General features: G+C 52.7%; 6 protein-coding genes across 6 annotated transcripts; 4 read left to right on the forward strand and 2 right to left on the reverse strand.

Annotated features, from left to right (window-relative positions):
* Positions 1-5: 5 nt before the first annotated feature.
* ASPVEDRAFT_24423 (WD40 repeat domain-containing protein) lies at positions 6-1,373 on the reverse strand (the record flags this gene model as incomplete). The annotated part of the gene is made up of 1 exon (XM_040809670.1): positions 6-1,373. The coding sequence occupies one exon, from the start codon at positions 1,371-1,373 to the stop codon at positions 6-8; it is 1,368 nt and encodes a 455-aa protein (XP_040663231.1).
* Positions 1,374-1,707: 334 nt separating this feature from the next.
* On the forward strand, positions 1,708-2,914 carry ASPVEDRAFT_36881 (ankyrin repeat domain-containing protein). The gene is made up of 6 exons (XM_040811319.1): positions 1,708-1,819; positions 1,874-1,899; positions 1,980-2,108; positions 2,165-2,287; positions 2,362-2,691; positions 2,747-2,914. The coding sequence occupies exons 1-6, from the start codon at positions 1,762-1,764 to the stop codon at positions 2,795-2,797; spliced, it is 717 nt and encodes a 238-aa protein (XP_040663232.1). The 5' UTR covers positions 1,708-1,761; the 3' UTR covers positions 2,798-2,914.
* Positions 2,915-3,782: 868 nt separating this feature from the next.
* On the reverse strand, positions 3,783-5,970 carry ASPVEDRAFT_294264 (M protein repeat protein). The gene is made up of 4 exons (XM_040810225.1): positions 5,616-5,970; positions 5,477-5,542; positions 3,964-5,411; positions 3,783-3,902 (listed from the first exon to the last, which is right to left on the reverse strand). The coding sequence occupies exons 2-4, from the start codon at positions 5,520-5,522 to the stop codon at positions 3,900-3,902; spliced, it is 1,497 nt and encodes a 498-aa protein (XP_040663233.1). The 5' UTR covers positions 5,523-5,542; positions 5,616-5,970; the 3' UTR covers positions 3,783-3,899.
* A 198-nt stretch (positions 5,971-6,168) lies between these two features.
* On the forward strand, positions 6,169-7,727 carry ASPVEDRAFT_121795 (H(+)-transporting V1 sector ATPase subunit H; the record flags this gene model as incomplete). Its single annotated transcript, XM_040805918.1, has 3 exons — positions 6,169-6,472; positions 6,541-7,063; positions 7,115-7,727. The coding sequence occupies 3 exons, from the start codon at positions 6,169-6,171 to the stop codon at positions 7,725-7,727; spliced, it is 1,440 nt and encodes a 479-aa protein (XP_040663234.1).
* Positions 7,728-8,432: 705 nt separating this feature from the next.
* ASPVEDRAFT_119975 (Zn(II)2Cys6 transcription factor) lies at positions 8,433-10,210 on the forward strand (the record flags this gene model as incomplete). Its single annotated transcript, XM_040805757.1, has 3 exons — positions 8,433-8,613; positions 8,874-10,127; positions 10,176-10,210. 3 exons carry the CDS (start codon positions 8,433-8,435, stop codon positions 10,208-10,210), a joined length of 1,470 nt encoding a protein of 489 aa, XP_040663235.1.
* Positions 10,211-11,780: 1,570 nt separating this feature from the next.
* Positions 11,781-15,016, forward strand: ASPVEDRAFT_119055 (uncharacterized protein; the record flags this gene model as incomplete). The annotated part of the gene is made up of 4 exons (XM_040805664.1): positions 11,781-12,193; positions 12,396-13,326; positions 13,380-14,866; positions 14,929-15,016. The coding sequence occupies 4 exons, from the start codon at positions 11,781-11,783 to the stop codon at positions 15,014-15,016; spliced, it is 2,919 nt and encodes a 972-aa protein (XP_040663236.1).
* Between the last annotated feature and the right edge of the window lie 91 nt (positions 15,017-15,107).

The following is a 15,107-nucleotide window of genomic DNA, read 5'->3' on the forward strand; positions in this document are numbered from 1 at the left end:
AGCTCCTAATACCTCTGTCGCCCCAGCGTCGGAGCCCATGTCACAGGGTGAGTTTCCGGCGTAGCCTGATCATCCTGCTTCCAGACCTTGATCGTCTTGTCCGCCTCACCAGTGATCAGACGCAGCCCGGTCTGATCAAATGTAGAAGCCATGATACCAGCTTCGGCTTCCAGTGAACCCGGTTGGGCAGTTGTTTCAATGTTCTGGAAGCGGTATCCGGTCTTCCAGTCCCAGAAGGACATGGAGCCGTTGTCACCACCGGAGAAAAGGACGTTATCTTCGTTGACGGAAAGTGTGTTAATGACGGAGTTCTGACCCTCAAAGTTCTGCATGAATTCACCACCAGGGCATTTCCATTGTTTGATGGCACCGGTGCTAGCTGATGCGAAAGTAAACTCTCGCGGGTGGGTTGCTAAGGCTCGTACACCCTTTTTATGGTGCGTGAGAACGCCCATGGACTTGCCAGCCGCGAGATCCCAGAGGCGGACGGTTGAGTCTAGAGATCCGGTTATGACTTGGGGGTCGGCTTCCTGGCATTTTAGATCTGCGACTGTGCCGGTATGACCAGATAGGACGTGGATGTTGCTTCGAGTTCTCATATCCCAAACACGGGCGACGCCGTCTCGACCACCAGTGACTAACAGATCAAGTCTAGGGTGGAGGGCAAGTGTGTAGACACCACTGAGATGACCATGGTAATGGCGAATGACTTTGTTCGTTTCCAAATCCCAGCATTTGACCATCTTATCCTCGCCGCAGGAGAAGAGATATGGGTGTCGCGGCGACACAGCCAATCCACGAACAGTCGAAATATGTCCAGTAAGAGTCAACCGCAATGCACCAGTAGCCAGGTTCCAAATCTTAATTGTCCGGTCACCAGCACCAGTAGCAAACCACTCGTTATTCGGTTCCACGGCCAAAGCCCGCACCCAACCCAGATGTCCCGAGATGACTCTCATCAACTTCCATGGCGCATGCCACTCAGGCGGTTGTTGCCGAGTGGCTGATGGCCTTTGTATCAAGCTTGTGGGCTTATCTTCCCCGGCAGCACCGCCCGCAGACGGTCCGCGGCCTCCTCTCCTTACAAGAGCCGTAGACGCGCCACTTTTATCACCGCTGCCCTCTCCTTGTGGCTTCGCACTGATCTTAGGTCGCTTCGAGCGCGCAGCAGCTGCTTGTGCTTGTTTTTCGGCGAGAGCGGGCGGAAGCTCCTTCACGTCTTCATATTCTGCTTTTCGTCGGTAGGAAACGCCAATCGATCCGTTCGCGACGGAGGGTGTGACCATGAGATATTCGGCGCCAAATAGCTCAGCGGTTCTCTTCGCGGAGTTGCGCACGGCTTCCTCCGGGGTAGTCGAAGGGATCACGTCCATTGTGGCTGATGGGAGGTTGAAAAGAAGGGCGTGAATAAATCCGAGAAGCTTGAAAACCAAGCTGGTCGAAGGGCTCCGGGCTCTCGTGTCGCGATTCGCGTATTCTGGACGAAGAAGGGCCCAATTCAGTACGACACAAATATCGACGGAGCTATAAGTTATAGGCCCGTTTATGAGAGAGATAATTAGGAGGTAGGTGAGGGGTGTAATGAGTGCACCTTCAGTGATCGAAGACGGAAGGAAGTCTCTTAGCGCGGATTTTATGCCTGAGGCCGTAAGGCACTATAATTCAGGTATCATCGTCATCTGCCACTTCTTGTCCTCACCCCATCATCGGACAAACACTACCCCACGTTTATGTTTTTATAAACTGCGCAGAAATTTCATTATGGCTAATACGACTGACGCGAAATTTCCTCTTCATGAGGCTGCTCGGGAGGGCAAGCGTTTGTCTCCCCGCCATACAAAAGCCATATATACACTCGCTAACCACCCCACAGTTTCTATAGCTGAATCGCTCTTGAATGTATGAACATGCGTTCCTTGCATCGACTTCTGCGGGCTATGCTATTTTATTCTGAATTAATCATCTAATTCTACGCGCAGGCCAACCCAAAACTAGCAACAATGAAAGACGACGATGACCGTCTACCCATCCACTGGGCAGTGGCGTACAACCATCTCCCCATCGTGGAGCTACTTGTAGCAACAAAGGATTTTGATCCTGATGTCGAGGTACATTCGTCATCCACACATGTTTTGGAACTGAATTCTCAACTAACACCAAACAGGACGGGTCATGTTGGACCCCTCTAATGATCGCATCAAGTTTAAAAAACGCAGAAGGGGACCCTGTTATTGACCTCCTTCTACGAAAAGGCGCAGATGTCAATGTGAAGAGTGTTACCGGCCAAGTAACTAACCCTCCCATCCGTCGCCTGAGTCCAATGGAATTTCTTCGAGAAGCCAGGCTAACTAATGCATTTAGAACGCGTTGCACTTTGCAACATCCAAAGGGAATCTCTCCACAATCCGCACTCTGCTAAATAATAAATGCAGTGCCCGGGTCAAGGACAAGCGGGGCCAACTGGCGCTTCATCGTGCTGCTGCAATAGGCTCTTCGCCAATCATCCAGATTCTGTTGAAAGAAGGCAGAAGCCCTGTTAATGCCACTGATATTGATGGCCTTACGGCATTGCACCATGCTATCTCGGAGGGTCATGGCGACGCAGCGGTTACGTTGCTGAAGGCCGGTGCTGAGGCCGATAAGGAGGATCAGGACGGGAAGCGGGCAATTGATATGGCACCGGATGTAAGGGTAAGTGGGCAAGCCTTTGCTTTAGACGGGCGATGTTGACTCGGCTGGGTTCTAGGTTCGAAGTTATATTTTGCAAGCTGCAGAGAGGGAGGGAATTGACTTGTAGTTATGAGTCGAAATTAAATGCAACCAAAATGTGCAGGTCGCAGGCCTTTCAGATACCCTCCTCTATTATGTCAGATTAGAATGTCATGAATAACCATATATTTATGTTTCGTCAAGAATTTGAACTTCTTGCGAATGCTATCTATTTACATACTCATACAGACATGAAGATTACTTCATCGTACTATCCACCAACTCGCGGTATATCCTCTTGATATCCGCGATGTCGGCCTCCAGCTCTTCCACCTGCTCGCTCTTTTCGCCGAGCATTTCAAGCGTGGTGTCGTACCGTCCGTTGAGTTCCTCGAGTTTCTGTTCTAACTCGTGTACTTGGGTATCAGATGCTCGTTTTTCTTCAACCTCCCGCATCAGGTCGACGACCTGTTCCCGGGCTTCGTCACGTTGGGTGGTTATACGCGCCAATTCATCCTTCGAGGCGGCCCGTTCGCTCTCCAGTCGACGTACTGTGGCGCTCATCCGTTCAACAAGCTGGACCGACGGGCCGGCGCCAACGGTGGACTCGGAGATAATATCGTTGATCCCCCGCGAGTGAGTTGGCGCGCCACCGAAGGCCGAGGGTGTCCCTGAGCCGGTGAAGAATTCATCCGCTTCGTTCAGGGCTGGTGTTTCCGGAACAGGCGGCACTGATCCGTTTCCTGAAAGAACAGGTGACAATACTGATTGGGACGCTGAAATGGGGAAAGAGTTCTGTCGTGGAGGTGTGCCTATGCCTAGATCGGGGGTGACACCTGGTAACGCGGACGAGCGACGACTCGTCGGGCGGTAATCGGACAGCGAGACGGCCGCCTCCAAATTACTACTAGGGCGATATAAGGAAACAGGGGACTCATTGCGTCGGACCGGGTTCATGGGGCGCACGGCTTGTTCACGCCACTTGGCCCGCTCATCCTCGAGTTTCTGGGCCCAGGTTGCGTCGCAAAGGGCTTTTTGCTCGGCCGTTTCATTTTGGGCTGCGGTTAGCTCATCCTCCGTCTTTTTGAGCCTGTGTTCGGCCTTTTGTAGTTCTTGAGAGCGTTCCTCTACCTTGCTCGAAAGGTCGCGCTGTGTTTCCTGTGCGTTTTCGAGTTCCTCCTCAATCCGCTTCACTTTAAGATTCTACAATCTGTCAGTTTCAGGAGACAAAAACGTGGAGTCAGGTGAACTCACCACTTCACGGATCTTTCTTCGTGCCTCACCCTCTCGTCGTGAAACTTCATCACGTTCCTTCTCAACGTTCGCCAGTCGTGAAAGTAGAGAGCCTTCCAAAGCGTGCCAGTTCTCGCTAGCTACCGCGTATTGCGTCTGTAATGTCTCAATTTGACGTAGAAGCTTGACCTGTGCGTCCCCAGCAGCACCAGAGGACACCTCCTCAGCTCTTGATCGCAGAGACTCCATCTTGCTCTCTAACACAGATTGCTCCCCCTTCAACTCGGCTTCTAATACTCGAGCCTTTTCTTTCTCCTGCTCAACATTCTCCTTGAGGCTGGTTATTTCCCTCCTTAGCTTCTCCTCGGCAATTTCACGTTCAATCCTAGCGCTCGAGAGTTCCTCCTCGAGCTTATCGGCGCGCTGCTTCTCCCGTTCCAGTGCATCGGAGTTTGCCTTTGCCTCCGCATCGTCCGCCCGGGAAACTGCACGAGCAAGTTGGCTTTTCATTTCCTCCACTGTTTGGGTTAAAGCATCCCGCTCAGTTGTTAAGGCTTCCAGGTCTCGAGCAGTCTTGGTCTGGGCGGAAAGCGATCCAGCCGCTCTCTTCTCTGCTGCTTCTGCTCGTTTGGCCTTAGCTTCAGAGTTCGCTAAGTCCCTCTCTAGCCGGTCATTCTTCTTCTTTGCCTCTGTTTGGAGTTTGGAGTTTTCTGCTAGTTGCTGTCGGAGCTTCTTGATTAAAGTCCTATGGTCCATCTCGGTTTTAGACAGCTTCTGTCCCTCTTCGAGCAAAAGCGCAATCCTCTCATCCTTTTCTCGCAGCTGCTTGTCGGTACTTCCAGGCTCGGCTGTAGCAGCCGCGTTTCGAGCAGACTCCGCAGCTTCCTGGGCTAGATACTTCAGTTTTGACTGTAAAGCATCGATTCGTTCAATATATCCATGTATTTCTTCTTGTACTGCGGAATCCTCAACGCTCTTCTCTGCCTGGGAAAGCCCACCTGAACCCTCTTCTTCATTCGGCGGGGCACTGCCGCTCTCCAGGAGCGACTTAGCAGAGACTGGCGTGGGTTCTGTTGGTACAGGCGAAGACTCAGTTTCCACCAAGTCAGGCACTGAAGTCGGCTCAGAAGCTGAGGTGTCTTTATCGGTGGGATTCGACGCCACAACGTCCACTGAATTGCGAAGCGAAGAAGAAGAGTCGTGGCTTGTCCTCGGGGCCGTTACTGCTGGCGTGACAGATATGGAGTCTCGAGGTGAGGTTATGTCCTTTCGAGACGAGCCGAGGCTGGACTCGATATCCATACTTGATCGTGCGCCGTTGCTTGGAACTGGGCTGGTAACTGGAGAAATACCGGCGGGGGAGGAAGAATCGGTGCCGTCACCCTGTGCGTTTTGTTTTACCATAGCACGAGCTAGGCGCTCTTGGAGTCGGTCATTTTTCTGTGCATTGGACGAGCTTCGGGAGATGCCTTAAAGAACGTCACGTCAGCCAACCGGATTTAGACATTCAACACTATATCGTCCAACAACGTACTACCAGATTGGTCACCCGACTTTGGCCTCATTGCCCTTTGTTTCATCTGCTGCTGTCGTTTTGCATCTTCCTCCTCCGTCAGCATTTGGTCCAATCGCGACTCTACGCCTGCGACGGCCTGCTGTAGAAAGGAACCGACTTTCCACTTATTTTGCGACATGGTGCCAGATGTCTTGTACAACGGCAAGCCGGGTACGGCGCGGGTCTGAAGATAGAGGTCGAGTTTGGTTTTTCGACGTAAGAAGGGTGGAAAAAGGCCGTATAGAATTGTCAACAATGTCGATACGAGGTGGCCCGCTTGCACTGCTATGAGGTCGGGAGGCAGCCGTATCTCGGATTGCTTGCGTCAATCGTAGACAAAGGCACGAATAAACGAGAGACTGGTTCGGAGTAAAAATCCATGAAAAGTGACAGTGTGCGACTAGCAAGAGAAGGTAAAGGAACACGAGTTTCAACGTTGATTCCACGTTGACAGACGTAAGATTACCCTCCGGTCTGGGTTGCGTGGACGAGCGCAGCAATTACTAGAACGGGCTTGGCGGCGGGCTTCCCCAATTCGGTCTGCTGGACGTCAACTTGCCCAGCTCCGCTTGTCTACAGCTGTCCCGGCGAGCTCTTCCAGACACCCCGCCCCTCTCTAGCTTCTATTTCCCGATTACCCTCCTGGCAGGCGCATTCATTTGCCAGAAAAAATGTCGGCCGCTTCGTTGGAGCCCCCCACGTACCTCAGCTCCCTACAGAACAACATCCGAGCTCGACCTATTCCTTGGGATGGAGCTGTTCGAGCTGGAAACATCACGGATGACCACTTAAAAAAGATCAAGGCAGTGGACAAGGTTCGCAAAGAACAGCGGCGTCAGACGATTGATGGGGATATCCCAGGATACGTGAGCTTGCTGGCAGGAGGTTCGAGCGGGAAGAGTGTCCTTGAGTCCGCGGCGAAGAGAAGCGATATCGTACAGTATATCCTGGTCCTAGCTGCAGATCTCATCAATGGTAATGACTACTTCTATAACCCTTTTTGTTGCGAATTACAAGGACTAATGACCCGTTCGTTCTCCCAGACGCCCCGTCACTGTCGTCCGCCCTGATCGCACATCCCCAGCCGTACAAACCATTCCTCCCACTGCTACGCCACTCTACGAATGCCGAAGACCCTATCCCGCTGCTCGCCTCAACCTTCTTGACAAACCTCGTCTCAACAAGCATAACTTCTTCCTCGAAATCGGCGTCGCAAGATGAAGAAGCTCTTCCGCAACTGTACAACTATCTGTCCACTCTGACACAAAACCAGGACAGTGGACTTCAGGACATTGGAGTCCAGGGGCTATCAACATTGCTTCGAACGTCTAGGTCTCGGCAGTTATTCTGGGAGCAGCGAAAGGAAACGGTTGATCCTTTGATTGAGATTCTTCGTGCAGCCGCAGGGGCCAAAGACAGTGGTTCTAGCACTACTCTTGCCGGTAGCTCGAGAGCCGGCGATGTAGGGATTGCCGGCGGGGTCGGTCTACAGCTTCTATATCGCGTGCTTCTCGTACTCTGGCAACTGAGCTTTGAGGGCAGCCTGATTGGCGATGACCTACAGTCGTGAGTATCCCCACATGTGACACCATGTAGTTGTTACTGATGTGCGTGCAGAGACCATGAGATTCTTCAACTATATTCCCACCTTCTACGACTGTCTCCAAAGGAAAAGACCACACGTCTTCTCCTTGCGACTCTCAAGAATCTGCTTTCCTCCAACCGCGCTAATCTCCTTCCTGTTGCGGTGTTTGTACGCCTTCCCGCGCTTCTTTCGAACCTCTCAGGTCGACACCTGACAGACCCCGACCTTCTGGAAGACTTGACATACTTATCGGAACTTCTTGAAGAATACACCAAAACCCAGACGACCTTCGATCAGTACGCCGCAGAGCTACAATCTGGCCACCTACGGTGGTCCCCACCTCACAGGAATCCCACTTTCTGGAAAGAAAATGCCCGCCGCATTCTGGATGAATCCAGCGGGGCACTTCCCAAAAAGCTGAGCGAGATTATGTCTAAGAGCTGGGAGAACGACAAGCAGGTCCTGGCCATTGCTTGCAATGACGTCGGGCATTTGGTCAAAGAGCTACCCGAAAGACGGGGCCAGTTGGAGAAACTAGGGTTGAAGACAAGAGTGATGGAGCTAATGGCCGATAAAGACGAGTCGGTGCGATGGGAGAGCCTGCGAGCGGTGGGAGAGTGGCTCCGTTATACCTTTGACGATTGATCTTGTACATTTCTCTTCCAGGACTCAGTATACCACTACCGACCGTTCATGTTATTCTCTGCTTAACTTGTAAAGACATTGCAGCGTGTTATTTCGTTAATATACTGTGGATATAGCTGGGATATGGGTCCAGCATAGAATGAATATATTTCTTGCAAATGTCGAAGTCAATGATGTTTCACCGCACAGGACGAAACGCCAAGCCCCACGATCTCTGCGGCATTTTCCTGGCGGCCGCTTTGTCCCTTCACACTTACAATAAAGTTTCAACATGAGACGCCATTTCGAATATCCCGCAGAAGACGCCCAAAAATTAGGCGTATAATTGCAAATGTCAAAGTTGTCAAGTCATTAAACCAGCGGTGGACCGGTGATCGCCGCTATACGGATCGCCCATGGTTCAGCAGCTTATCGCGGAGGATTGCCACTGAATATGCCGCCACGGCCACGAGCCATGGAGGCCAGGGGTCAACGCCCGTTTTCCCCGCTTCTCCTCGATCTTCCTCATATAATTTTTTTGTTGTTTTATTCTTCATTTTGCATCAGACTTCTTGATCATTAACCCGCGGGCCGAATTACAGCCGTTTCTCTCTTATCAGTGAACCGACCCCAGAAGCGGGGAGAGGGAGGAAAATCGCGCACGCCGATACAAATTTCGAAGCCGCACCCAAAGCGTAAAAAAAAAAGAGCCCCCTTTTCCCCCAAATGTCACGATCTTTTGGCGGTTGCAAGCGATGTAAAGCGCGACGGCAGAAATGTGATGAGGACCGTCCAACTTGTGGGCGGTGCAAGTCCGCAGGGTCACGATGTCAGTATGCGATGCAGCTGCAGTGGGGAGGCCGGGGTTTCTCGAAGTCAAGGTTTGGCTCGTGTATGCAGAAGCTGGGTGTGTTTTTTTTTTTTTTTTTTTTTTTTTTTTTTTTTTTTTTTTTTTTGCTTTTTCCCCTGCATACTCCTGGGAGAGTCAAACATGCTCCTCCTGGTTTACAGAGTACTCTCCGGAAGAAATCATCTACGTTTGATGCAACGAATTATCACCAACCGAACCCGTACCCTCCGGNTTTTTTTTTTTTTTTTTTTTTTTTTTTTTTTTTTTTTGACCTGCATACTCCTGATGGAATCTAACATCGTCCTCTTGGTTTACAGAGTACTCTCCGGGAGAATTCATCTACACCACTGCCAACGAATTATCACCAACCGAACCCGTACCCTCCGGAACGATCACATTACCGAAATCCGTTGATCCGTTCGCCTCCCTCAACAGCAACCAGAAAGCCCTTCTTCATCACTTCCTCAGTGATGCTTCTCAAATAACAGCGTGCCATTCGGGCATGCAACAAGAAATATGTCGCATGCTCGTGCCGATGGCTCTCCAAACACCGTCATTACTCTACGCAACCATGGCGCTGTCCGCCATCCATCTCCAGGCCTTACACAACCAGTCGGAGAACGTCAAATCAGCGCCGGATATCGCACGATTCATGGCGATGAGCTTAGAACATTTCCGGAAGGAGCTCCAGAGCCCAGGCACAAGGGGAACGGATGCGCTGCTGGCGACGGCACGCACTCTATGTCTTGCGGAAATTCACTCTGGCGCAATTCAGCCTAATTCATGGCGAGCTCATATTGAAGGTGCGCAGGCGCTGATGGTTGCGTCTCGTGAGCGAGGAGGGTCGACTCCAGATTCGTCCGAGGGCTTCCGCAGGTATCTAAATCGGTGGTATCGGTCAATAGTATCGTTGACGGCACTGACTGGCAACGGGCCACCTGTTGGCGGTATTACATGTCAGACTATTGGAAGCCCAGTGCCTACGACAGCGGATACACCGGACTACCTGGACGACTACTGGGGATTCACGGTGAGCTTGTCAGCGGTATTCCGCGGCATTGGGGCCGCCGCCTGGCAAACCCCGCCGGATCAAGCAGCAGATGATGCGGAGGTTACAGCCCTGGAATCATCGGTCCATGCGCTGATCGATGAGGGGGCACGGTCCCCACCCACGTTCTACCCTGGAGTAATCGAGGGACTATCAGAGGACCATATTCTACAGTTTACGCTGTGTAACGAGGCGTTCCAGCACAGCGCACTAATTCAGATCGAGCGTCGACTGCGCAGGGTACCGGCAGCTTCACCAGCCGTGCAGCGATCTGTCAAGAAGATCATCGAATGTACCGAGCAAATCGGGCCGTCTCCGGGCCTGAGCCCATGGACGATGCTTACCACGCCGTTGTTCATCGCGGGTTGTGAAGCGCAGGGCGACGACCGGGCCCGTGTTCGGGATCTCCTGTCGAAACTCCATGATACCATCCGGGTGCCGAATGTGCTGCAGTCGTTGAAGTTCCTGGAGCAGTATTGGGCTCACCAGCTAAATGAGCATGAGAGTTGGAATCGTTTCCTTGGTATGTTATGTCTGGGTCCTTTATGCGAGACTTGCGTGCTAACAGTAGTAGATCGGATGCGGTTTGATTTTATCCCGTACTGACGGGAGAGGTGTGATGTTGAGATATGCTATCTTGGTACCATGGTTTTCGATATATTGAGTTTAATTTCTAAGTTGGCGTACAATCTATGAGCGAGGTAGCGATGTCACGATTATAATGAATTCTTTTTACTCATGAGGAACAACCTTCTGGAATCGCATGGTTGACGGGGAATGCTGGCAGTCGGGAAGATCCGAGGAATGCGCTGGAAGACAAGTATGGAAATACGAGAAGGATCAGAGCCAGAGACAACTTTATTTGCACTCCAGCGGCAGTAGTTTCGAATAGGCTGATGCTTGTTTCTCTCAAAGTTGACGAGTCAACAAATATATGGTCGTTGGTGCGTATTCATGCATGCTCCGAACATTAGCGTGCGACAACATGGAGGAGGATATTGCAAGGTCATTCGCAGCAAGGAGTGCATTCTGGACTGCTGCGGTTTCAGCAGGCGCCGGTTCTGGCCATAGCCCCTACAAAGAAACATGAATGATGAGGCCTTGCATGGGGTATAAATAGACATCTGGAACATTCAGGCCCAGGCGCCTGAAACAATGGCAGTCTTCCAATAGTAGGATATTTTTAATCCCTTGCAGCGACAGTTGAAGCTACTATTGACTTTGTGCTGTGCAAGGTGGACAGCTGCAGGTGCCATGTCGGCCTAGCGCACGCCACCGGCCCTGCTGGATGTTTCAGGACAAGGCGAGCCCGAGTCGGGCTTGGGCTTGGGCTTCGGAGCGAGACGCCCTCACTCACTCACTGTCAGTGTCACTGATACTGGAGGAGTGTTACCCCTGAGGATTTGCGGGTGGGGGATGATCCGGCCATGTTCGGCAGCTGGTTCGTGCTCAGCTCCTGCCGTTCCTTGCATCGCCAGTGAGGCGCTGGCTCTGTGCTAACCAGGCTGGGCCAATTGACGGCAACGGGTGCATGCGTCCTCCCAACGCCTGAAGCCATTATTATTATTCTTGCATCTCTATCGCCCAGCAGCCACTGCAAACAGCGTGCAGAAGGCAGGCCTGGTGTTGCAGAATCTCATTGCGCCGATAAAGTTGGCGAGTATCGACTATTGACCCACTGCGAACGAGTGCCACCGTGCCAGACTATCGCAAGCTCCCCCTGAATCTCGTTCCCATCTCTCCTGATCTCCTGCCTCTCCTTGACTCCTGCTCTGGTCCTGGCCCCAACTCTGCCGCCTTCTTGTCCTTCTCTTGACTCGAGTCTTACTCCATTCAGCCATTCTCCGCCTCTCCTCCTGCTCGCCAGCCCACTTCGTCTGCCGCTTACGCTCTTTGTCGCCGGCGCGTCGCAATGAGGGTCTGTCGATCCAAGGACCATTGACCATCACCTTGTCCCAGCACGGCCTCTCATTCGACGAGAGCGCCCTTTATTTCTCCTATCTGCGCCGTCTGCTCTTTTTCGCATGAGAACGTCGCCCGCCCAGGGTTTGGCGGCCAAACTCTCCCGTCGCCCATCCTTCGCATCCCTTCCATTTCCGTTCTCTCTCCTATGATTATCACCTTGTCTTATTTTTATCGCTTTGTATATTGCGACTAAATTTTGTTTCGACAAATCATGGCCCCTGGCTGGATCTCTCCGCCTGAGCCTGGCGCCCGAGCTTCTGTCACCGACAGTGTCGCAGCGAGCGCCTATCAACCCCATCTACCTGAAGCCACTACTCCTGTCCCTGACTCTTCCAAGCCCGATCCTGCTCTCGTGCGCAGGAAACCATTGCCGCCCACGGCCTCTCCCGTGATTCCTCCTCATCCTCGACGATCTGGTCCTTCCACCTCGTCGTCTTCTTCCCTCTACTCCAACCGCTCCCTCTCGCAGGCTGATCCTCCGCCGCTGCGCTCCTCCGTCTCTCTCTCTCATTCCCGGGGCAGCTCTCTTGCAAATAGCCTCTCATCCCCTCCTTCAAACTCGGCCGTGCCGTCTTCTGCTGCGCGTGGGGACCCGTCGCTCTTTTCTCGCAGGACCCTGGACAGGTATGTCAAGATATGCCCAGCCCTACTTTCCCTCTCCACCCCCTGTCACCACAACTTTGTCCCCCCTCCCCCTTGTTCTTTTCCCTCCCCCTCTTGTTCTTTTGGACCTCCTTTCTCTCTTATCGTGCTTTCGTGGACGTTGTATGTTCGTCCGTTTAGGACGGTACAGGACTAACCTCGTGCGCCCATTTCTCTACTCCAGGTTTCCCCGGGGCAGTCCTCTTAAGACTCCGCTCCGTATAGACACCTCCGCCTCCGCCGTGAATGCAGACGGCGACGACACCGACGATAGTGACGACGATATAACTAATTTATATGAATCGCAATTCACGAATGGGACTCCACTGCATAGTCGTCTCACCAGCGAACCGTTCATCCCCGTCCTTCCCTCTCCTGCATCCTCAAACCACAGACGTGCCAGGACTATGGCCTTGCACCCACCACAAAACCGACCACCGCCTCTACACATTGATTCCAGCGCGCGAGGCATGCCCAATGGTGTGAACGACCCCCGGCAACCGAAAACTCCTGGGAGCAAAATCAGCTCCTTCTTTGGCTGGAAAGCCGCTACATCTCCTGGGGGCGAGTCCTCCAGCACAGAAATCTCCGACGGTGGCCGATCTCCGCTACCGTCACCCATGCCTCCATCAATACCTAGTACCTCTTACTCTATCACACCCTCCACCTCAGTACCCTTCGACCCCAGCGCTCGACCCATTGGAAACTACCCCATGCGCAATGGCTCACTCAGCAGCACCAGTATACGGGATTCAGCCCCTTCAGCCCTGGTGGCGGAGTTGGAGAATGAGCTGCGGGAAATCAGCTCTGAGCTGGCGGGGTCGATTCGACGGGAGATGGAGCTAGAAGATTTGGTGGAGAGGTTACAATCTGAGATGCCATCGGAAGCACCGAACAGGCGTACCAGTGATTATTTCTCGGACTCGGGAACTAGCTCTATCCGTTACGCTTATGAGTCGGGTGGGCGTGTTGAAGATATAGAAAAATATAAGCGCGCTGCAGAACAAGAGCGCGCTCAGCTCCGGGTCGATGTCGGCCACAAGCTTCAGGAGGAACGAACTCGCCGGACAGCGTCTGAATCGCATGTCCAAATGTTGGAAGCTCAGGTTGCTCAGGTAGGCTTTCCGTGTCTTTTCTTCTGCCAACTACAGTAATTGACGTGTTTCAGCTCCGACGCGAAAGGGTTGAAATCTCCGACTTATCTTCTAAAGCTCGCGAGCTTGAAAGTGCTTTGGAGGGCACTCGCCGCAAATTGACAGAAGAACGTCAAATAAAAGACAACTTTGAGGATCTTCTAACCGCTATGCGAGTTGAGCTGGAGCAGCTTCGTACTGAGCGAGACTTGCTTAAAGAAGGCAAGCCTCTTACTGATCCAGCTGAAGTGCAGCAGTTGAAGGAGGAAATCGAAGCTCTGAAGATCGAAAACGCAGCCCTTTCACAGTTGGGAGGCGGACGATTCGCCTCGATTGCGGAGGAGGATAACGCACCTATGAAACGGAACAGTGCCTTTGGATTATCACGATCAAACTCTCTGGCTCGCATGCCCCCTAAGGGCTCGTCCCGATCTGGTTCGCTATCGAGGTCAAACTCAGTTTCAGGCAAGGACCGTGACACCCGAGAATCCCTGGCGGATCGGGTGGAAGGCGCCGAGGCCCAGCGTGATGCCCTCCATGGCGCTCTTAAACGCCTGCTTGATCGACAGGCCTACGAAACGCGGCAAACAGAGAAGCGTATCAGAGTCATGGAGATAGAATTGGCCCGCTCACAGGAGACCGGCTCTCCGCGCAAGCTGGGTTACGAGCGTGAGGTGCGTAATCTGCGCGATGAAGTGAACCACCTACGGCTGCGCGCGGAGGATGCCTTGAATCAAAAATGGCAGTGTGAAAAGGGATTGGCAGGTCTTAAGATGGACCTTGATCGTGCAGAGCAGGAGACTACTTCCCTCCGCGTCCTTCTCCAGGAACATGACATTTCTGTTCCCGCTGAGCTCGAGGATACTCAGAATGCCTTCGCCGAAGTCATTGCCACATCGTCGTCTCTGGAATCTGCGTATCAGCAGCTCCAGGCGGACCGCGAACACGCAGAAGCAAGTGCCGCGCAGTCGCCACAGGACTCCGGTGAGCTCGCAGAATCTGTCACCCGGACAAACATGCTAGCACTACATGTGCGCCAGCAACTAGCTACAAACACTGCCCTTCGCAAGCGCCTCTCAGACGCTATTACCAAGGGCGAAAAAGACCAACAGCTATCTGCATCGAGAATCAACGATATGCAAACAAGGTTGAAGGAAATGGAAGACGCCCTTCTCTCGGCGCAGAATCACGCAGATGACGAGATTTCTCGTCACGAAGACGAAGTTCGTCAGCTCCAGGAAAGCCACAGCGCTCAGCTCCTGCGCTTGAAGAGCGGGGCTCACAGCCCTGCCTCCTTGTCGCCCAACCCCCCCAGTACCCCGTTCATCACTCGGTCACCACGCCTGGACAAGACCACGAGCGGCGACGGCGTACCGCTGACCCACGTTGTCAAGTCTGACACCCTGGACCAGCGAGTCAAGGAGCTCGAGAAGCTGCTGCGCGTAGCGGACCGCGAAATGGGCGAGGTCGTCAGTCGGATGAACCGTGCCCAGATCGATGTGGCCGAACTCCAATCCGCTCGGTAAGTTTACTCATTTTAACCCAAAATTCCAATATTCTGAAATCAGTACTAACATGACTCAGTGACGAGGCCCTCCGCGAAACCCGCCGTCTCCAGGCAGAGATCCTGACAGAGCGCAACGTCTTCAAGAACCTGCTTGGTCAAAACTAAACCAAACAACCTAATCCCCTCCGATCTCCCAGCCCAAACCTCTGATTAATCTACCTGCCATTTCTTGACATTTATTTTGCACATTGGATTG

This window comes from Aspergillus versicolor (genome assembly GCF_001890125.1).
Source record: "Aspergillus versicolor CBS 583.65 unplaced genomic scaffold ASPVEscaffold_1, whole genome shotgun sequence".
Classification (NCBI taxonomy): domain Eukaryota; kingdom Fungi; phylum Ascomycota; class Eurotiomycetes; order Eurotiales; family Aspergillaceae; genus Aspergillus; species Aspergillus versicolor.